Below are 23,564 nucleotides of genomic sequence, written 5' to 3' on the forward strand. Positions count from 1 at the left end.
CCCCTGCTGGAGAGGAGGAGCAGCTGCAGCAGCTGCAGCAGGAGGCTGTGAGCTGAGCTGACACCTCAGCAGGGAGGTGTTTGTTGACACAGCAGCTTAATTGTACATATCTTTTTTTTTTCAAATTCCCACATTGTGACTGTAGCCTGCTCATAGCTGACAAGATGTAACCACAAGGCCCATTCAACGGCAGTTTCAATGGTGTCGCCCATCTGGATCAGCATACTGAGTCGCCCAGCTGTGTAAATGTGCATTAAACAGAAATCTTCATATTTTCATTCCTTCTATTTATGTGCTCCCTCCATTTTGTCCCCATGTTTCCATCCTGGATGTGTTGTACATGTTTTATATACATTTTCTCCAAATTAAACCGTAATAGTATCTCTGAAAACAGCAGTTTATTTTTAGTTTAACATGTTGTTGCTAGTAGCAACCACCCCACAGCAGTGAGTTTATTTGTTTGTGTGTGCTGATACCAAAAAAACCCACCATTTCATCTTCATTTGTCACATTGTTACATCCTCCATGATGTGACAAAATTATGTTTTAATGTAGTTTTTCTGTGATCACTGCAACTTTTGACACAGAGTCCCAGAATGGACCTCTTGCTGCTAAACACATAATGAAGCAGTGGCAGTAGGTCTTCACTGGAAACAGTGGTGAAAATGCATCGGGCAACAATGTTAACGATAGTGATCGCAAATCAGAAAATATTTGATATCACAAACAACAGTTAGATCAAAGGTAGCCTACAGAAACAAGACACCTTAACTCAATAAAGTATATACAATACAATACAATAATACAATACAATAAATTATTGTATTGTATATACGTTTATACGTTTAAATGCCTGCAACTCTCCTCCAGTTAGCTAGAAGTGAAGAAGCCTCTTGGATGAGAGGTGAAACGTCTTCAAGAAACTGAAACAAGTCCAGCTGCCTACGATACAGCACTTGCAGTGCCAGGAGTTATTCCAGGAATAAACCATCCACGGAGAAATAAACACTCAGTTCCAATAAAAGGTACCAAAGCTGGTCTAATTTATCTGGAAAAATAAAAAAATACACATAGGCCTGAACAGGAGAGTAAAAGTGAAGAGGCTAACATGTATTATTATTAATTTATTAATTATTAATGATAAATTACTTTGATAATATTTAAATAAATACATTTATCTGAATATTGGTTGGGCTAATATAATGTAACAGCAAATTGAAATACTCAAGTAAAGTACAGGTAGGCTACTTCTTATTTAAGTACAGTATCTGAGTAAATGTACTCAATGGTTTCCATCAGTGCAGTATATAAGCAGATACCTTTACTAAAACTAATGGCCAATCATAACTTTTCCTTCTGTCACAGCGTGATGGATACAACAATGAAACAATGAAACAATGAAGATGAAATGTTGTTTCAAAGCACAGCGTGTGTCCAGCATACACAAACAGATAAACTCACTACCACGGTAACTGTGCCAGTAATAGTTGCTACTGGCAACTGAATGTTCAACTGAAATCACCTGCTGGTCAAGTGTTCACAGAAACAATTATGTAAGGCTGCAGAAAATGTGTACAAACACGCAAACAACTCATCTCGGATGGAGTGGAAAATAGAAACATGGGGACAAAATGGAGGCAAAAAAAAATCTCCATCCAGTTTTCTTGTTTTTATACCTTTTCTTCAAACTGTTGGTTGTGATATCGGACATTTTCTAATTTGTAATCACCATCATTCACATCGTTTCCAGTAGAAACCTCGACTGCCAACTGTCTTAGATATTTATCATGTCTTTGGCAGTAATTGGTCCATCTAGTAGCTATTCTGGGACTCTCAGTCACATCACGTGATCTTTATTAGCTGGGAAGACAGAGAAGGTGACCTTGTTTACTCAACTGTTGTTGAAAAGATCGAGAGTGAACCATGTTCCTCAGATTCAGAGCGTTGAACAATGTTTAGACAACCAAAACGAATGAGAACCAATGGCGGGGCGGGCACGAACTAAACACTTGTGTTAACATTTTCATCATGAGTTTGTCGTTTTGCATTTATCTTTAATAACAAGTCATCACCTCGAGCTGCTAATAGGATCAAGTTCCCTTCTGTAAATTAAAGTGTTGGGTTCAGAGTGATGTTTGTTACCTTGCTCTAGGGAACTTCAGTGAATATAAAATAAATTAATGCTGTTGCGCTGCCAGATAATCTCCCTCCTGTGACCTGGACCAGAATAATCCTGTAATTAATTCCGTTACACTTCCATAATGAGATAGCGTGAGCACCAGAGGCAGCATTTCCATTAAGGGTTATAAAAATATGGCAAAAGTTGTTTGCTTTATGTGGGCTATAAACTGTTTTCAGCTGATCAGCGAAGCATTTCAAACTGTAGGTCATTCAAATCGGAGGAATGTTTATATTCTTCAGCAAATAAATCTATTTAAATATTAATTCCAGTAGAAAAATGTGAAAGTGCATAAATACTACCAAGACATCTCAAGTCTCGTACTTTCATTTAAGTAATTATTTTGAATACATCTCACACTTCACCCACACGACTTCCCTCAGGAGGATTAACATGTTTAACTCAACTGAAACATTTTTTTACTCGAACGTTGCATCAGAGCAAATAATCAGCAACTAATTTACATTTTATATTTACTGTATGTATTCTCTACAGAGTCTAAACTCACTTAAATAGACCAAGCCAGCAACATAACATAATAAAATATTTTATTTGGAATAAATTCAAGTTATTTACATTGACACTACTTCAAGTTTCCTTTGACATTTGCAGGCCCACTGACCGCTTTGACAGATTAAGGTGATTCGTCATTGTGAAATATTCGATGATAAAAATCTTAAAGCCGAATTAACCAGTATACAAACGCTCTCACCGTACGCAAGTGCTCAAAGTGACACAAAATATTTTAGAAAATGTAAATTCAAACCGGAAATATGAAATATAATCTACTTTCTCCTCAGAGTTTTGCAATAAAAGTACAGTATGCAAAGCCGCCTCCAGACAAAGATCGTCTCTAATTTCAAATGCAGTTCAGCTATACAAAATAAAAACCAAAGGAACTTCACAAAATGTTCACAGTATGTTTGATATGTTCGAGGTAAAAAATGTCCCACATCCATACAGACATTGTCAGAAATATTTTAAGGCATTTAAGATGTTTAATAAATAATTTGATAATCTAAAGTGTTTTTTTTTTTTTAAAAAAAGTACCATTAAAAACACAATCAAGCCTTCACGGATCAGTTGTTGGCGTTGGTCACTTTCTGGAGGGCAGCGGCGCTCACATTTAAGGAATGCTCGTTGGGAAAGAATTCCCTCAACAGGAACGACAGGAGCATCTGTTGTGAAAGACATGACGGCAGAATCAGAACAAGATGTCCATGCTACATTAAATCAAACGTAGTATTTGAATAAGTATTTGTAGCGTAAATTGAAATACTCACATACACCAGCGTTTTGTTTTCTTCACTGTTCTGGAAAAGATTAAAAGCAGAGTCCATGTCCGTCTTCTTCAAGACGAGATAGTTCGAATCTACAGAGAGAACAACACTTTTTTTTAAGATATATTATCAGCAGCCAAAAACAACCGGATACTTCCTATAGTGCAGAAATATGTCGCCTACATCTGGCATTGATTAAGCTGTGCGCTCTCTCCCTGGTCTCCTTCTTCTCCTCGTCGGTGCGAGGAGGGGGAGGTGCTGCTGGTTGAAACTCTGGCCACTGCTTGTCACGCATGGTGTCAATTAACGAGGCCATCTGCACCTCTGTTGGGTTCATCTTGTTCAGGAAGGAGTTCACTTTTCTGGGGAGGAATACAACATAACCAGAAGTTATTTAAACGTTAAAAATCCAGGTAAGATCTGTAATGAAAGTCGGCACTAAACGTACTTTTTCAGGATGGGCATAACTGGCTTCAAAATGGCGTCAAATATGTTTATGAGGATGGAGTTTCCTGTCAAGACAAAAAGAGTATTAAAGTGCCGTATCAGTGTTTTTGCATGTTTTAGCCATTTTTTCAAAAAGTATTCTGTACTTGTTGCAGAGTTAGACGAGAAGGGTGAGTGTAAAGCCGAAGCTAAAACTCCTACGAAGCTCTGCAGCTGCAGATTTGAGCATAGGTATTAAATATTGCAACAAATGCAGCCCCAACATACCTCTTATGTGCAAAAAATATCCTGTGGCTGAATGTTTCTGGAAAATCTAAAAAGAGCTTTGCACAATCTCGTACACGGAAATTAAATTGGAGCCTTCCTTGTTTTTGTTGGTATTCTCGCCAGAAGGTTTTCACAGCATACTCTCGTAACAAAACTGCAGTCGCTAGCTAGAAGATGCCTTTTGTTCCAGTGGATTAAAGACAAACCTCAAACAGTAGCACAGTTGCACAGAGACTTATCCGAGGTTTTACCAATGAACAGCCTCTCTTCTACTTTAAAGGGGAACCACACGTAATTCTTAAAAATCTGGCACCCAGGAAAAAAGTTAATCTACCATATGAAATTTCAGACTTAACACAGAGCGGTGGATTAACTCTCGCAATGAATCCCACCTCATAAAAATGTAGCTGAATTGAATTAGAAGTTCATTTGCCTTTTTTTGATTGATTCATCGTCTTTCTCTGAAAACTAGTAACCCAATACCAAGTTAGAATTAGAGTTGTTACACGTCTGCCATTCCTGATTAGGAGCCGTCATCGTTTTTATTAAAATTTTGAAACTTTGTGTGTTTTCTAAACCTCATAATCAAATTATTTCCTGGTGAGGCTTCTCTGAAACATTACCTTTGCTTGAGCATTTAGAGATTTAGTCGAGGCGTCTTCCTAGACAAACCTCTCAGTGCATGAAGTTACCAAATTACCCAAATCCCTTTCATCACATCAATGTCTTATTATCCGTCTTCAAGTTTTCCTTTTTTGGCAGCACTCGTGAATACAATGCTCTTTAGCTGTCGACTGTCAAACCGGGACTGTCGGAGCTTGTCAAAAGCTCGTGAGTGCACCATTCGAGCATGACTTATCAAAACAGCACATACTTTCACCTCAAAATACCACATGATGATTAATAAAACAGACTAAATGTTCACTGGGATTAGCTTTGTCAGGCGAGTGTCAAGTCTCTACAGGTTGTTTTTCTTTTATAGCACTGAAATAAACTAAAACAACTGGCTGTCGAGATTTACATTAAGCTTTAAAAATGCTGTCAGTGAAGTAGACACGATAACAAAAACACTGGCACGATCCTGAAGCTTCTACTCTTGTGAGTTTGAACAAACCGGATATTTCCTTCAGCAGGTCAAATATGGCTTTGGTTCCCTCCAGCTGCTCCCAGTTAACTTGGCTCTTCTGACACTGGGCGTCCTCCCCTCGTGTCAGAGTGCCCTGGTCCTTCCCTTTAGCCTTGTTCGCTCCACCCGACATCTTGAAACATATTTTCTCCTTTTTAAGTGACCTCGTGCTGAAATGAAGCCATGACGGGCCTTCTGCGCTGTCCCCCTGCAAGCCTCCGTTCTGGCTGCAGTGTGGCGTGGAGTCTGGATCAGGCGGGTCTTCCTCTCCGTTGGTTTTTGTCGAGGCCAGTGACTCCTGCGACCTGGATCGGGTCAGTCCTTTGAAAATCATTTTGAAGTGAGAGGTTAAGGGATTATCAGAGTCCTCTGTTTTGTCCAGGGAGCAGTTTGCTGGCTCAGGCTCCTTCTCAGTTTCCGCTTCCTCGGGCCGTTCTGAAGAAGGGTCGCACTGGGAAATCACAATAGACGGGACTGCAGCACCTGGAACATCACCGCCCGTCTCAGTAGAGGCACCGGGGTTTTGTAAAGGCAGAGGTGTGGATTCTAGATGTAAAGATCGTGATACGATCTCTTTCGGGGCTTCTGTCTGAGGGCTGGAGCTCTGCAAAGGAAAAACAATCAGGTTGTGACAGCTGATCCTGAGGCAGTGGTCCTTTTAATACAGAGTGACAGACACCGGCAACTGAACTAATCCATGTACAGAATATCAGTTCAGGAAGTGTCAGTTTAATCCTTAAAAGGAGCACTATAAGGCACATGAACGTAGTATCATGTCTTTTATGCCAGATTGTTTTGATGTTTTCCAGCCAAATACTTAAAATAAAATTATTCACTGGTATTTCACAGTTTTATGGTTCATCACAATTCTTTCAATAAGCCTAATAATAAAACAATGAGGGATGTTGCCAGCAAGAATTTAACCGATTAAATATGTATCAAGTAGCCCACTGTGATCAAACATCAAACATTGATTTTGTCAGTGGTTACAACAGTTATCTAATGGAAAAACCTTCTCATTAATAACAGATTTCTTTTTTTAAATGAATAATTAACCGATAATTGATTGTTAAGGCTGCCAACTATCAATTAAAGAAATCCTTCAAATTTGCATTAAAAAAAACCCCCAACAATTTGCACTGGAATGGTGACAGGAGGCTACATCGTACAACGCAACTATAAAACTGTTTTCCTTTTCAGCACTCTGCCTTAAAAAGGACGGTTCAAATAACAAAAATAAACAGTTTTATCTATCTCGGTACACTGCAACACCTCTTGACAGTGTGCGAACTGAAAGTGGGCCTCCCACAAACATGCGTGAAGAGAGAGAAGAAGAAAAAAGAGAGGAAGAAGCAACATGCATTCCTCTGCTATCATAAAATGGAAGATGGCCAAGTTTGGCAACAACGTCTGAGGCTTGAATATTCAGCTTGAATATTCACTGTTTTAACAGAAAGTCTGTTACAAACCGGTGATATGTGCATTTATCATGCCGGCAGGGGTCTAATGAAATACTATCAAGTTGCATTATGGGAAATGTATGACCTATGCCTTTTGGAGCTTGACTTGCGTCTTATTGTATTTCCATAGTTGTGGCTGAGTGTTTAATTGGTTAGAATAAAGTTAGCACTGTAAATCACTATAAATATTAAACCATCCATAATTACTTAACCATCATTTAAGCTCATTCAAGTTCATCCGGACCTGCACCAGAAGTTAACAGGGTCCATTCTGGGCCAAGACCATCCTCCATCCAAGTTTTGTGGAAATCCATTAAGTAGTTTTTGTGTAATCCTGCTGACAAACCAGCCAACCAACAAACAAGCAGACACGGTTGAAAACATAACCTAATTGGCAGAGGTTACAACATTAATCCAACAACGTCCAACAGGGTGAGGACACGATCAGACAAATGCAAACCGACATTTTTGGGACGTAAAACCAAAAAAACCCCAAAACCAAAAGTGAAGGCTAGCGATCTGTAATAACCCCTTACAGCACAGGAGCACTGTCTGCGTGCACGACCATGATAAGTGGGCCAAAGTTGAACCAGAGTCTGTAAAAAGCAACGGATGTTTACGCTGGACAGTTTGAAAAACAGCTTCACCATCCGTCTTTGTTCTCTTAAAAAATAAATCTGTTCATCTGATCATCTCACTGGGCTCTTTTACCACATCAAACAACTTTTCAACTCGGGTTACCTCTTCCTCCTCTTGACCTGGAGTCAGGAAGTAAGCCAAACCGCTCAGAATTCCCCACACGCCTCCGTAATGTTCCTCCTCGTTCAGCAGTTTGTCAAGAGGGCAGAGAAACTGAAACACCGGCTGAGTGTGGCCGATGATAGTATCGGAAACCAATTCCTGAAACAGAAAATAACAAAATGTTCAGTCATTGATGTCGAAGTGTTTATCTGTCGACACATGCACGTTCCTCTGGTGTCTTTCACCTGTAGGAAGTTCTCCACCGATACTCTGGCTTCTTCTTTGACCTCACCGTTGATCTCCGACTCCTCCAGCACCAGGATCGTGGGCAGGCTGGTCGACTCCTGAAAGAGAGGCAATCAGACATCAGCATCAAACAGGACTACCAACGAGGCATTTCAGGAGCAGTGTTTTCTTGTAGGAGAGAGGAGCTTCTGTTTGTGCGGACGTTGACCTTTTTAACTTTCAAGATCTTTTACATGCACAAGAACACAAACAACACACTGAAGGAAAGGAAAAAAAATAAAAAAGCATAATACTGCTGCTCCAGAGCTGGAGATGTTGATGGAAAAAACTCGTATTTGTCGTAATTTGTTGACAAGATTGTCCATATTATATTTAAACACCAAACATCTTTTTCAATATACAGAAATGGGACTAACATTCCTAAGCTCTGTCGGGAAAGGATTGTTTAAGCTGTTTTTCTCTCCGTTATGGATTATGGTGATGTGATATATAGGCATGCCTCTGCCTCTACTCTAAAGCCCTCAGCTGCTGTTTATTATTCTGCTCTTTGCTTTATAACTGGTGATGCTTGTAGCGCTCATCATAGCAGCTTGTACAAAAAAGCTGGGTGTTTTTCCGTCTGCGAGACGTGCGAGACATTTGTATTAGTCCACGTAAAAGGCTCTCGTTGGGGTTGCATCACACGGTTCTGTTTACTTTGCTAGTTTGGTCCACTGGGTCATATAAACTTGGTCTTTCACTGCAGATCCCTCGAGTTTGTAATGAACTTGGAGTATCTGCTTTTAGTTAGCATGCACCAACAACCACAAAGCACCTTAAAATTAACACTTTGATACCACTTGTTAAATTTAAACCCATGTTAAAAAACCATTCAGCTGCTATTTGTATCTGTTTTAATCTGTTTTATTGTCTTGTATCTTTTAATATTCTGTATCTTAAATGCAATTTTAAACTGTTACTCGACATCACTGTAAAAACTCCCTCAATGATCTTTGAGTTTAAATAAATATAATACAAAAAAAAACATTGATTTTGACTTGTGGCAAATGTTTTCTGCATCGCATATGACAATAATTAAATCCTGTGGTTCACATAAGTTGAATTCCTGACTTGTGGAGAAAAAAAAAGAAGAAGTTGTGGTTTGTTTTCACAACATTGCTATTCCCCCTCTGGCTCATGCTGAATAGACAATAAGCGGTACACATAACTCTTTTCCTCTGAAGTGAAAAGGAAAAAAATCCTGACAACCAACAAGCTCTTCTTTCAGTCAACCTTCATGAAGGTTATGATATTAAAGACGACCTATTATGCTCATGAAAAGCTCCTCCACTGAACGCCCAGAACAAAAATACAGAGCTGGAAATGACTCACTGTTCAAAAGATTTCTTAGCCTATTCATCTTAAACTGGCCCTTTGTGCTGCCCCTCACTTCACCCTCTGAAACACTCCACTTTAGCTCCTTCTAACTGGACAAGCTTCCAAAAGCCAGCTGATGGGCGGCGCCCACGATTGGATAGCGACGTGAGCGGCGACTCCTCTTGCCTCTCAAAAAATTAAAGTGCTGTGACTGCACTCTATCTGCTAACTGTGAGCAGCATATATGGACATTTTTATTACAATGAGATATTTCTCAGCTTTTCGCTGATGGTTAGAATAAGTCGCCAAATTTGTAGCTAGTCACATTTAAGAAAGTTGTGAAGAGGGTCTGAGAAGTTGCTAAATCTAGCAAAACAAAGTCGCCAAGTCGGCACATCTGGTAAACGTTCAGCTGGAGGACCGCTTACTGCACAGCTAACTGAGCTAACTAGCGAACGGGCAGGTACCGTTACAGTTAGCAGCAGTTATCAGTTACTTTCAGCAACAAGTAAAGCCAACTATCCATCAGGAAACTCTGTAAATCACAAAGAGTTGAGGCAAAGCAGTCGGAGGACATCAGACGGAAAACTACAATATATTTTTCTTCATAAAATATGATCCAGATCAGAGTCCTGGCTGGAGCCACTGATAATTATATCGGTATAAACTGAAAGACTGAGTGAGTGGATTGGCCTGTCCCTGTACTTCGAGGGCATGTTGTGCCTGAAGCTGATGACCGATAAACAAGCTGACGAAGAACCGCCATCAGGTTGTTGTGAAAGTAGAATTAAATGTTTATTTGCTCACAGGAATTACTTTTATATACATGTACCTGTTTATGGAAACTTAGGCCACGTCTATTAAATATCCAACATTGTAAGATAATACATATGACAGACAATGAGGAAAAATATAACCATGCCTGAGGCGTCCTACCTGCCATCTGTTGCGGAAGTATATAACATCCATGTAGGACTTCCTGATGTCCCACTGCAGGTTCTCTGGGCTGTCCTTCTCCTCCAGGTGAACGGTGAAGATCAGCTCCTCTTCCTCACAGTCGGCCTACAACGCAGTGAACACCCACTCAAACTCCGGCTCAAACATTAACATACCACTGAAGGACAAGCTCTTACAGAGCCTCAGCAGACAGATAACAAGTCTCCTCCACATTCCACGCTGCCACTGATATTTATAACTCACATGAGGGATGCTGACAGCCCAGCGACCGACGCACCACATCTCATACGACAGCTTGAATTGCATCATGTCCTCCTGGACGCTTGTCAGGTAGTTCTCCAGATCGCTATCCTCCTGAGGGCCAAAAATAGGGGAAATGAATCTGTCACGTTTTCACGTATTTTCCTCGAGTTTAATACGTTTAGTTATCTGCAGCAGACTCACCCTGTCAGAGTCCTGCTGGCTGTGAATGGAGCCCTCCCTGCTGCTGACGTCCTCGCCGTTGGCCGCGTCTTCCTGGATCGTCAAGGCCCTCAACACCAGCTCGTGCTCCATCTGCTTGATCTTCTTCATCTTCTTCTTCTTGGCCTTCTTGGGCTTCATCTTGTCCACAAACTTTGACCATCCTTCTTTTAGCTTGTTCCCTGACACATAAATAAAAAACAGAGAAAATTCAGCATTTAGAAGACAAATCAGTATTTTTATTCATGGAGAGAATAGCAATACAGTCCACCTTGACTTGATCTTCACCTTAACAGCAATTTGCATTTGTTTTTCTGCATCATGAGGAAGCATAACAACTTCAGGGCATGTACGGCCTGTAACCAGAGGTGTCAAAAGTACACACGTTCTTTTCTCAAGTAGGAGTACAGATACTTAACTCAAATTATAAGTAAGTAAAAAGCAAAGCTAAGTGAACCTCATGTTATAATAATAAAACTCAATGACTATTAAACCCAATCAAGTCTCTCTCTGTTTCCATCTTGTTACATCAGTTTGTCTTGGGAAGGTGGCGTGCAAAATAAACTTTAATTCCCCTCAATGCTTTACAAGGAGACATATTATGCTAATTTTCAGCTTCATAATTTTATTTTGCGGTAGAAAAGATGCTTTAACGCTCAAAAATCACATCAGTTTTCTCATTCCCCCTCCGTCTATCTCGTTAAGGCCCCCCCTCCCAAAAATGTATCTGACTGGTCAGCTTACACACGCCTGAGCCAGTATCACTAACAACAACAACAGAGCAGCTGATCTTATCCAATTCTTATGTACCAAACTAGCCGCTAGGCAAAAACTATGCAAATGTGTGACATGGTGACGTAGCGTGATGTCAGAAAGTCACAGAATTAAAGGCGAGACTACTGATGAGGTGTTTCAGGAGCAGTGTTTTCTGTGGGAGAGAGGAGCTTCTGTTGTCGCAGACTTTGGCCTTTTTAACTTTCAAGATGTTTTACAAGCACAAGAACCTATAAAACGCTGAAGAAAAGGGAAAAAAACACAAAAAAAGCACACCAGGTCTCCTTTAAAACTAAAGTAACAAGCCTGTTTTGAAAATATATGGCAGAGAAAAAGCAAGTAAAGCAAAAAGTTGTCAGAAAAATAAATACTCAGGTAAAGTACCGATACTTGAAGTACAGGAATGAACCACACAGCCTCACAATTAATAATTATCCCATCAACCTTAGATTATTCTTACAGATTGTGACAAATTGTGCCATTTTTCAGGATTTACGATGCAATTAGTACAGAGAATAAACATATTTATCATGTCAGGGTTCATTATTGTGGCATAATGAATTCTTATTAAGTCATCAAACTGTTGGATTGTTCGCAATATAAAGAGATAGAAGCAGGACTGATTTGCCATTCAGCTTGGGTTTGTGTAATTAGCTGCCTGGACCAACAAACAAAAGAAACAGGGGATTAATGACGTGCCAAAAGGAAGGCTGGTAAAGAAAATTATAATATTTGAAGCCGACAACACACTGCTATTTTTTAAACTGTTGTACAAGACGTTACGTAAGCCCTGTCCTTTTTTTTCTTCACACCCACAAACCTCTCCATCTGCCACTCTCAAGTCTCCATCGTCCGCTTCACAAATGTTTTCACGCTCTGAGCTGAAAACCAGGTAACATTCACATGTACAGCTTACAGCCTTTTAATTTCAACCATCACAAAACACACCTTTCCTTTTGGCCTTGGTCCTGGTGCGGGTTGATATCCCTGCTCCCTCCAAGCTCCTAAGGGAAAAAAGTCAAAATCAGGTCAGTTCCAATTTCAAAACACAGAAGGCGGCTCTTGCAGTCATTGCTTTTTATTGCTTTCAGGCTCACTGTGCCGCGGTCAAGCCAGTGGGGTGCAAGAGTTGACAGTCACTCACGCTTCACTGCCCTCGCATTGGCCCTCCTGCGAAGCGAGAGAGGTTTGATCCAGGTCTGATTCACTCAGCTCCTCCATAGAGCCTTTAGGGGACACGCTGTCAAGCTGGCTCACCACCAGCTGGTTCAGGTTGTCGGGGTCAGACAGCCATGTCACCAACAGGCCCAAACCTGAGGAAAACACAGCAGCAGCGTAAGCCTACAACTGCTGTTCATCACAACACAAACACAGTAAAATCAGGAGGCACAATGTTCTCATTTGATCATATCAATGGATTGTGAAGAGTCATGTTTTTTTTTTTGTTCACTTAATATAGAAGCTGCAGCTAACAGCTATCTTATCTTATCTTATCAAAGGGAACAAAATCTACCTACTAACACCTCTAAAGCTCTCTAATTTCCATGTTATATCTCGTTTGTTTAATCCGTACAAGAAATCAAATGTGTGCCCATTTTCCAAAATGTTAAACAACTACTTAAAACAGCAACAAGGAAGCGGTGAAGTTGTGTCTTTCACTGATGATGTGTTTGTTTTGAGTGGTGGTCAAAAGAGCGGCAGTACTATCGAAGCATAGCCACAAACAAAGCACCACTATGTTTAGTGATTTCATTTCCTATAAATTCTTCCCATTAATAAAAGGTCCCCTGTTATTTAGTTATTTAAAACATCTTATGATAGAGCAGCAGAATCAGGAAATGTTGGCTTTTTTTTCTGCTGGAAACGAACGTCATGAAACAGTGAGATAAAGCAGATATCTGAAAGCTCAAAAGGGATTCGGGAGGGAAACTAAACTTCAAACCACAGAGATTCAGTCAGAAGCTACAAAATTACTGGGAGCCGAGCACACAGAGACTTTGAGTTAAATATTGCAACACAGGCTTGTTTGAGGGAGCGATGGGGGTCAGCAGGGGTTGACGAGACGCCACTGAAGTCGGATTTCTCGAAAAGTCGTATTCACCTCACCGACCCCGAGAAAGGGGTTGGTGAGATGAAGTAAACTTTGTTTTAGAGTCGTTCAGACAAATGGATTACATGAAGCTACAGCTAATTTTGTTTATAACGCTGAAGTTATTATGCCAACAGCAAGATACAGCTCGCAAGCAAGGCCAACATAAATATGATATAAGCCAGTTGTTCTGCTGCTGTACCACCAGACTACAGAGCAGCTTCTCGCCTCAATTCATCCTCAACTCTGCAACTTTTAATTCTCAGAATCCAACCCGGCTCAGGAGGAGGTCATATAGAGGCCTCACAATTAAACTGACTGCTTCATAATCAGTTAAAAGTTCCTTGTAGCATGTTTAAATCTGTCAAATATTCCCTTTTGAAACATTTCTTTTGAGGTCTTCTCCAACTGATCAGAGCAATCACAATATTAGGCATAATTATGATAATCGTTTTCACTGTAAAATCAAAGCTCTACATAATTTACCAACTGTTCCCAATTACTGCAAACAATTAAGTATCTACGAATGACAGAAATGAGTTTGCACGCAGCTGCCAAGATGAAAAGAAATCTGGACATGCATATCACTTTTAACTACAGCTGTAAAAATCACTTATTGTAACTGAGCTAGACACTTGATTGCAGGAACCTCCTGCTCAGCAAGACTCCCGCCAGATAAAACATTTTATCTGCAACTAAAAATGACAAAACCCTGAAGGGAATTGGCAGATCAGTGAGAATATTCACATCCTAAACTCAGCGCCTCTGACAATTAGGGATTACACACAATTCACACTTGTAGAGGAAGTCACGGCAGGCTTACGCCTTATGTAAGAGAGAAATCTTAAGGCTTTCTTACCCTTTAAGGCAATGATCTCATTTAAGGCACAGCGGTTGACTTCTTGGCCCCAGAGAGATTCGGGAAAAAGGTTACGTACCAGAGCGCCGGAAAACTCTCGGAGGACTGCCATCTCCTCTGCTCTGGAAGTGAACAAGAGCTCTCTGAAACAGGAAGCACAACAGAAGTGATTAATGGATCATAGATGCTAATCACCACATATCTGATAATCGCTTCATCTAAATCTTATATCTGAGGGGATTTACTGCTCTTGAAACACCATTTAGGACAAGAACAATCGTTAGGATGTCACGATCTTGTAAAACTTAGGTAACTTATTCACAGGTGATAAAGAAATATGGAGGTTTTTATAGGAGCTCAGACACATAACTGAGAGCGCAGAGTAGCTGAAGCAGCATGAATCTCATTTAAAGAGAAAGTAGGTGTAAAGTCTCACCTGTCACACTGCTTTGCATTATGTAGGTGCTGGGTCAGAATCCGAATGGAGCCCACAACCGCCTGGCAGACATCAAAGTATTTGGCTCTCTCAATGATCCGGTCGATTATATAGTCGACTTCCCTGCTGAGCACCTGGTGCAGAGGCTGGTGCTCACAAGGCTCGGGAACGGCGTACCAAGGCAGGACCAGCTGAGCGTAGGCACACTCAAACACTGAGGGGAGCAGTCACAAAGGAAATTCACATTAACACCGAGCGCCCACGCTCACCTCCTGAACATCAAACTCCAAGACTGCGGCGACTTCACTGAAAATCAGACTCGCTTTTTAAAACTCCTGTCCAAATTATTCCTCTCAGAAGTGAGCACACATATATCCATATCCACGACAGAAGCTGCTGCGAGCTGGAGACAGGATTATTAATCGATGAACACACTGAGCATGTTTTATTTACAGCAACGTAACTTTATTTATATATCAGGCAGAGACAAGCTGATTGATGTCTGAGGACCATAAAACATTTCTTTGGAAGAAGTTTTTTTTAAACAAAACTGAATTATTAAAGATCCCTTCCACATGTTTTAGTGCATACATAACTAGAGTTACTGGCAGGCAGTTTTATGCCTCCACGCACCAGTCAAGTTGTTGCTCTTGAGCTATGGCGCCGAATAACAGCATCATTAATGCAGATTATTATGGCTATATCTCGATATTGTTAAATCTCCTCAGAAGACAGAGACAGAAAACCCCTCTGTTGTGACAAACAGTGGTGACAATTGGTTCTTTCGCAAAATATTAATGCAATGACATTTTCGATAACCATCAATAATGTAGATATGAAGACTAAAGTAGGTCAAAACAAGTATTAGAACGAGTAGAATAGTCTGGTAAGTTCAGAAAATTACATCACTTCACTGAAATGCAGCCTTTAAAACCAGGAATAAAACACCAATAATGCTATATCACGACTTAACAATACCCAAAATCTAAGACAACATAGTCTTGAATCACGATAACGATATAATATCTTCTTTTCAAAAAGTGTAGTTACAGAAGTAGCCGTTGTAAGAGTTAAACGTTGCTTCGTGGTATTTGTTTCCACCACTACAGCAACCCGCTTGAATGTTTGGTTGACGCCGTAGCTGTCCCTCCACCATCGCTGCCCAAAGTCCCTAATGCCTCCACGCCGGCGACGGTGGCGGTCGGAGCCATTATGTTTTCGGATGTGTGTCTGACATGTTCCCCCAGAATGATGGTATAATTAGCATATTAACATGTTTAATTGCTGAACACAAGACGTCTCCTTCCTCACTGTAAAGTCCATTCTCAGTGTTTGTGCACTGGAGGCTTCAAGTTTTTCACGTCACACTTGTGTTTGCCATGTCATCAGTCATGCCCGTAGCCTTGCCTCTTATAATCAGATTTGCATTGAGCACAGAGAAAATTTATACTCATCATTCTACACAGTGAAGCTCGAACATTCAAGTGTAGGAACAAAAGAGGAAGAACACACGTTTTTGACTGCAGGCTGACTTTAAGTAGAAAGTCCCCCGGCATGCCTAAATGGTTTTGTTGGCTGTCTTTGCAACAGCAGCGTTTTCCTCAGAGTCTAAACTACCAACGCAGGACAAAATGTGAGTTTATCATTCATTTAGCCAATAATGGAGATGTGACAGCAGATAGAAACGATGCCAGGCTGTCAGCCTGATTGCATCGGCAGTCAGTCTTTATTTCCCCGGGAGATTGCGTTCGCAGTTGCCGACACGAGCTGCAGAGTGAAAGCGAGATCTGTCTAAACACAGATGGTGTCATTATTCTATAGCCATTACATTTAGCAATCAATATTTACTTTATAACAATACTGACTGCCAGTTTAATTAGTTTCAGTGATTTAGGCATACATAGACTCAACGAAAAGGCACAGACACAAGTTGGAATAAAGTCACTTAACATGTAAGCAGACTGTGTATTTTCTGTGTATTTGTGCGTATAAATAGTGAAACAGTATTTTTACAACATAAAACTGTTCTTTGTTGATATTTTATGTGACTGTGTCCACACATTCCTAAAAGGCACCCGTGTTATCTTTCATGTATTTTTGGGGTTCCTGCTTCGTTAATCTAACGACCGTTTTCGTTTGACGATTACTCGATTATTTGTCCATTAATCAATTAGTTGTTTGGTCGATAAAATGTCAGAATATGGAGAAAAATGTTGACCAATACTGTTGAGTCTAAGATGATGATTTTAAATGTCTTGTTTTTTTCACAGCAAAGATATTCAATTTACATAAACAAACCAGAAAATATTCACAAAGAGCTGGTCTGAAAAAAAAATCTCTCAAACTGCTGAGTTGATTTTCAAAATAGTTGGCAATAAATTTAACGGTTGACATCTCATCGATTAATTGTTGCAGCTCTAAAATAATTCGACCTGAACTCAACCTGAACTACAGAGATTGATCAGCTTGTGCATATTCAGGAGTGAAGATAGTAAGTGCAGTCAAGGACTCATTACTGCAAAAAAAAAAAAGAAGCTTGATCTACATTTCTCAGTTTCACAAACGTGTCAGTGGTTTTTTTCGAGGTTGGAGTTGAGCCTTGATAAAATTGAACGTAGATAGCACAAAATACGTGTCTCCAGCCAAGAAACGGAGCCAATTCAGAGCTGTGATATCAATCTTCTAGCCAAATGCAGGCCAATTTAATAAACACTGCAAAGCAAACACGACTGATAATGAAGTGTGAGAAACAGATATCTCATTTCCATTACGACCCAGCTTTTCAGAGGGTGTGTTTTTCATCTTTTCTCTTCCTTCCTTGAAGCCCCTCCTATAGCTTCATGTAACATGAGCTCCAGCTGCAGCTGCGTCTATGCAAAACTGTCCTTTCCAACTGTGTGTCGGGTCATAACAGCTAAATCCGCTGACAAAACACCCTGAAGTCAAGAAGCCGAGCAGAGCCTGCGGTGCGTTTGCAGGAGAGATAAATGTGTTTACACCAGTTCAAAAAAAAACAAGCTTCACCTTTCTGTAGAGACCTCTTTACATGTGGACACTGAGACTCCAGGGGTTCAGCCTGCTCCCGGCTTCCTCCATCAATCGAGACGCAATCAAACAAGCTTTCCTCCACAGTTTCCTGGAAAAAACACAAAACAGAAGCTTGAAAACACGGTGAAGAAAGAGTCCACCCACACCGAGAGCTGAACTCTGGAGGACAGTGAGTTGTGTGATGAGTGGAAACAAGTTGTTCAGGCCAAAAAAAGCCCCGCAGGCTACAAGAGATAGGCTCTCACTTAAATATTTGACTTGTACTGATGTCACAGCTCAGGTATTAATGATACCTGGCAGACAAGTTAAGATTACTGACTTTTACTTTGAAAAATTATCTTCGAGACATAAAAAAAATATGTTTTATTTAAAATATAATCATGTTTATCTCACTTATTCACGCATATAATGGAGAAAGGTTGTTGCACATGAGCTTCAGCTGCATCACAAGCTGATATTTTTGGTATCTAACTCATTAAAACATGACTCAGTGTTGATAGTGCTCCGTGAAGGCAACACTTAACCCCCACCACCCACAATAACGCAACATGTAGCCCGTCTAACAGCCTACCTGGAGCTGGTCTTCCTTCGTCTCCTCATCAGTCTGGGTGCTGCTCTCTCGCCCACTTTTCCCGAGGAAAAGCGGAGTGTAAAAACAAAAGAGGAAACACAAAAAGTACTGAGTCACAGAGCGGCCGCAGTCTGACAAATACCACACCAAGCCGAGCGTTATGGCGATGGAGAACCGCCATAGATACATCTTCCTTCTTCTCCTCCTCCTCCTCCTCCTCACCACCACTACAGGCTCTCTCTGCTCGTGTGTCTCGCCCTGAGCCGACGTGTGCTGCTCATGGTCAGGGATGTGTGTTTGTTCGCCCACATCTTCAGCTCCAGCAACGAGAAGAAGAGAGACGCTGTTTCCTCATAACACGAAGGCAAGACGGCGGAAAGGAGCCAACTTGAACCGTGAAGCTGCTGAAAGAGGAGCCGTGATTGGCTGCGGGCATCCGGCGCGTGTCTGCCGTTGATTATGACAGGATGCCATCTACAGGTACCAGCTGTATGTGACAGCAGGTAGACCTGTCTGTCCGTCTATCTGTCTGTCTGCCTGTAATAATGTGAAAATACTCTATAGAGTAAAAGTACTGGTTTTTAAGTAAAATGTCCCCTGAGTTAATATTATATTAACAACTAGTTGTCTCATTCATATTAAGTGCAAAAAAAAAAAATATTTAAAAATGAGAAAACCATGTCAGCTTTCTTGTAAAGGAAACTGATAACCACAATTTTGTAGGATCATTGCAACAACTATGTAATGTATATATATATTGACGGATATACAGAATATATACATCTCTATCAGAAAATTTGACTCCATTATATGGTTATAATTATCGTTATCATTATCGCTATTGTCATATTTATCAGTATCATTATGCGTATCAGCCCCAATAATCGAACATCAGTCGGCTTCTACTCACCTCATCTCCCCAAACTGTGTATGAATACTTGAGAAAAATAAGGCGAGTGCTGGACTGAGTCAGGTGTAAAAATGGAGTGATGTGTCAGGTGCTCTTCGAGAATGAGTACAAAGGTCAGGTGCAAATAAAAAAATGAAAAAACAGTGAATGTACAGAGAGAAAGTCCATGGTTCATGTAGGCACTGCCTCGGATCGTCTTGCAGTGCCTGTAAAAAAACCAACAATATTTCCCTCTGAAATGTTTAGTAGATATTTATAGAATTATAAAGTAGCAGAAAATGAAAATACCCAAGTGAAGTACAGGTACCTCATAGTTGTATTTAAGTAAAATATTTGCGTATGTACTCAGTTACTTTCCACCAATGTCGATTACAAGGATGTACAAAAAACACAGTGTGAGTGAAAGTAAAGATATCGTGTGAAAATATTACTCTGGCGAAGACAAAAAGTATCTGATATTAAATGAATCAATAATTGTTTTAATTGCAGATTAAATAAATTGATTACAAATGCACTACTTCAGGTCTGATGCAGTATCCAATCTGCAAAGTAACTAGTAACTAAAGTCGTCAAATAAGTACACATAAATATGACTCCAAAATGGAGTGGAAGTATAAAGTAGCAGAAAATGGAAATACTCAAGTAAAACTGCAAAAACATCCTATCATCAGCCAACTAAAACCATCATTTAAATCAACAGGAAACAGGAAACATTAATAAGAAATTGGATATTGATAAGAGAAACATTTATTATCTTAAAGTTAGACTGAGAACATGTTTGGAAAAAAATTAAAAGTTCATGAAGGGGAGAGTCATCATCGCACTAATCCACTGGACAGATCATTAAACTTAATAAATAAATAAAGAAACAAATGAAAAATGCTTTGGTTCATTCAATCAGTTTTAATGACATTTAGTTTTCTACCCTCTAAATTGCACAAACTCAGTGATGATAAATCTCAAATCCAAAGTGCTGCTGAAGCTATAAAATATGCTCCAAGGACGTTATGTTACATCGATATGCTCTAAATCATCGAACAGTTAAGTTCTGAATTTAAGGGGGCAGTAACCAGTTAAATACCACAGGGGGGCGATAACACTGCTCTTTATCCACACACAGATCAGAACTGAAGGACACCCTCTGATATGTACAAGGATTATAATATTAAATATAATTTGTCCTGTACTATTAATCAGAACACAATAATATATGATGTTTACTGTTGAGCGTAATTTAACAGCACAGCAAAGCTCACTGTCATAAATGTACATATGATAATGAGGAAATGATGAATAAATAAGCAGTAAATAAACTCAAGAAGTGGACAAACAACTACTATGATATTCAAGCACTGAGGCTAAAAACCTTCAAACTACAGTCTATTCTTCTTTAGTGCCATAAAAGATACAACTATGACAAGACCACACTGCCTTTAAACTGCACTGTTTATTTATTTATTTGTTTATCAGTCATCTCTTTGTGTGGTTTTTGCTCATGAGTGGAAACAGCGAGGTCACGACCCGCTAACGTCATTCAGTCTAACAGCTGATATTACGCAACAGGCTGCCTGACAGACGGCTTTTAGTGCGACGGGACGCTTCAGTGATCCGTAGACTCAGACACACACACACACACACACACACACACACACACACACACACACACACACTCCACTCTTTTAAGGGTAAGCCACAGCATTTACTCTACATTGGTTGAAGTACTTGTACTTGAGTATTTTCTCTCTCTGCTACTTTATACTGCTAATTAAGTACAAATCATAGATAAATATTGTACTTTTTAAGAGATACGTCGAGTTGTTATAGATTCAATTTACAAACAGTCCATATAGTTGTTAAAACTAGCCCCAACATGAACAATTTAAACTGCAAAATACTACATACACACAAGTAAGATGAATCTCATAATATAACTTTGTCACTGATGTGGTGTTTTGTTCTGCTCTGAATATTTTCACTACACTTCACTAATAATACTTGATGTATAATTGAATATTTCTACAGTGTAGTATCACAACTTTTACTGCAGTAACTGGGGAGGCTACTTCCCGTAAGAAGGTATGTAGCTTGGTTATCTGATCTTCTGTTGTGTAATGACAAATTCATTTTGTATCTTTGTATCTTCAACCTTAAAGTTACAGCAGCCGTTTCTAGCTGGGACATCTAATGATGAGAAGTACTTGCAACAGGAGGGCTGAAATATTTACCAAAATTAGTTTTGTATGTGCTGTGATTTAAATGAAGAAAAAAAACATTTAATTTTACATAATGTGTTAAGAAATTAAATCAGAATATATTATTGGATACAGCTGAATTATGTGCTGGTGTGCAACCAGTGTTACAAGTGTTTCTGTTGCAAGACGGCTGAAAATTTTGCATAAACAGAAGAAGTTTTAAGGCGCTATTGTCCCTAAATACTGAGCAATATTGATGAATTCACACATTGCAGGATCATACTGTACTCTGTCAGGCTGACAGCATGCAGACTACACTTGTCTGACTTGCTCCCTGTGTGACCTCGAGGAGGACGCAGACTGTGTGTGAACCTCTGATTCTTTAATCCCTGTTGTAAGTTGTAATGGAGCAGCTTGCCGGATGAAGGATTAACCATATACACCTGCTGAGAGGGGCTTCTGGGGATGGAGCGGTCAAAACAGTTTGAAAACTGATTTTCTTAGGTCGACGGTTGCACCCGAGACTTTCCGAATCACTGGAAGGAGATTAGACTGCGTCCAGCCGAGTAAATCATGTAATCTGATAGTGTTGCTAAAGTGAGGCTACGTCCTCCATTCAAGATCCGTCTGGGCTCAGTGTCCAACACACAGCGATTTGTGTCTACACACAAGCAGAGTGCTTTTAAAAGTACGCAGCATGACCACATTCATAAAAAAATATATCAGCTTCAGACCTGCAAATTGTCTGTAGCTGCTTCATTTCACCAAACTCTGTAGAGTTCATTGTGTAGTTAATCATTCTTGATGCTTCATCCATAATTGAAGAATCACGTCAGGGAAATACTCGATAGAGACATCTCTGCTGACAGAATTAAACTTCCGATGAACTGTGAGAGTGAGTAACGGTTCAGCAATTTTAAAATAACTTAATTCTCATAGACTCAAATGATGTAGTCACACTTTCAGTAAGAGTAATTACAGCTGTAGACTTTCTGTGATGTTCAAATCAAACAGAGAATTTGACTCTGCCTTTTGTTCGAGTCACTGCTAATAAGAATTTCAGGCTGCACACTTCAAATAGCCTCCTAATTGAAACAGAGAAATGGATAATGTTCATAATAAAAATGTCTGAAGGCTGATCAAAGCTGCCAAGTGGCCATGTGACCTCACAGTCAGCGTGCAGTCCATAATACAAAGTGACAGTGTACTGCTGGAGTATCAGGGTGCAGATAATAGCTACTGCAAACACTTCAGACGTCAAATGTCAGAAATCCTTAGCGTGGAGAGTTGTTTGGAAACAATGGCCGCCCCAGTGTTGGAGGAAGTATTCAGATGCTTCACTTACATAAAAGTACTAATACCACACTGTAAAAAGTAAGTAAGTATGTACATAAAATCATAAAATGTTCTTAAAGTATTGAAAGTAAATGCATTTTAGTTCTTGAGCATGGATGTTAAAGCAGGATTTTACTGTTGTGGTTGGTTGAGGTGGAGCACGTTTCAAACTATTTTGTAAAGGACCACAACCAGTAATTATTCTCATTATGGCTTGATCTGCTGATTATTTACTACATTAAATCGATTGATTGGTTTGTAAAAATTCTGTAAATAGCAAGAAATGCTGTCACAATCACCCAAAGTCCCCCGATGATTGTTTTGTCCATTGAATAAAACAAAATAAAAAATATAATAATATACTGAATATCTTTGAGTTGTGGACAAAACAAGAAATTTGATTTTCGGGCTTTGGGAAACACTGATCAACACTTTCTACCATTTTATAGAAGAAAAAAAACCAATCGATTTGTCAAGACAATAACGGACTGATTGATCGTTATTTACAGCAAAACTTAAAATAATTAAAAGGAAAAAGCTGCAAAACTTAAAATAATTAAAAGGGAAAAAGCTGCAAATCTTTCCATTTTTGAAGCTGGAACAATGAAATGTTTGACTTTCACAGAATAAAAAAAGTTGCTTATCAATTTTCTGTCAATTCAATTATAAGTCAATTGTAACAATTATAACAAAACATCATATTTTTAAAATCTTTGCATGTATTGGATGCAAAAATCTTAATTTGTAAAGTGAGGTAAAAAGAATAGTGAAATAGACTTGAGACAGAGAAAGATTCGAACTTGAGTATCTGTTTTACAGTTGCGTTCCA

The 23,564-nt window shown here is 39.6% G+C and overlaps 1 protein-coding gene across 1 annotated transcript; it reads right to left on the bottom strand.

Annotated features, from left to right (window-relative positions):
* Positions 1-2,710: 2,710 nt before the first annotated feature.
* On the bottom strand, positions 2,711-18,740 carry LOC311257549 (uncharacterized protein). The gene is made up of 16 exons (XM_084353227.1): positions 18,299-18,740; positions 17,704-17,815; positions 14,680-14,893; positions 14,244-14,386; positions 12,440-12,608; positions 12,244-12,299; positions 10,504-10,703; positions 10,303-10,413; positions 10,039-10,164; positions 7,746-7,844; positions 7,501-7,659; positions 5,288-5,903; positions 3,908-3,971; positions 3,643-3,821; positions 3,463-3,551; positions 2,711-3,357 (listed from the first exon to the last, which is right to left on the bottom strand). The coding sequence occupies exons 1-16, from the start codon at positions 18,485-18,487 to the stop codon at positions 3,259-3,261; spliced, it is 2,625 nt and encodes an 874-aa protein (XP_084209353.1). The 5' UTR covers positions 18,488-18,740; the 3' UTR covers positions 2,711-3,258.
* Positions 18,741-23,564: the final 4,824 nt, after the last annotated feature.

This window comes from Pagrus pagrus (genome assembly GCF_965226575.1).
Source record: "Pagrus pagrus genome assembly, chromosome: 5".
Classification (NCBI taxonomy): Eukaryota; Metazoa; Chordata; class Actinopteri; order Spariformes; family Sparidae; genus Pagrus; species Pagrus pagrus.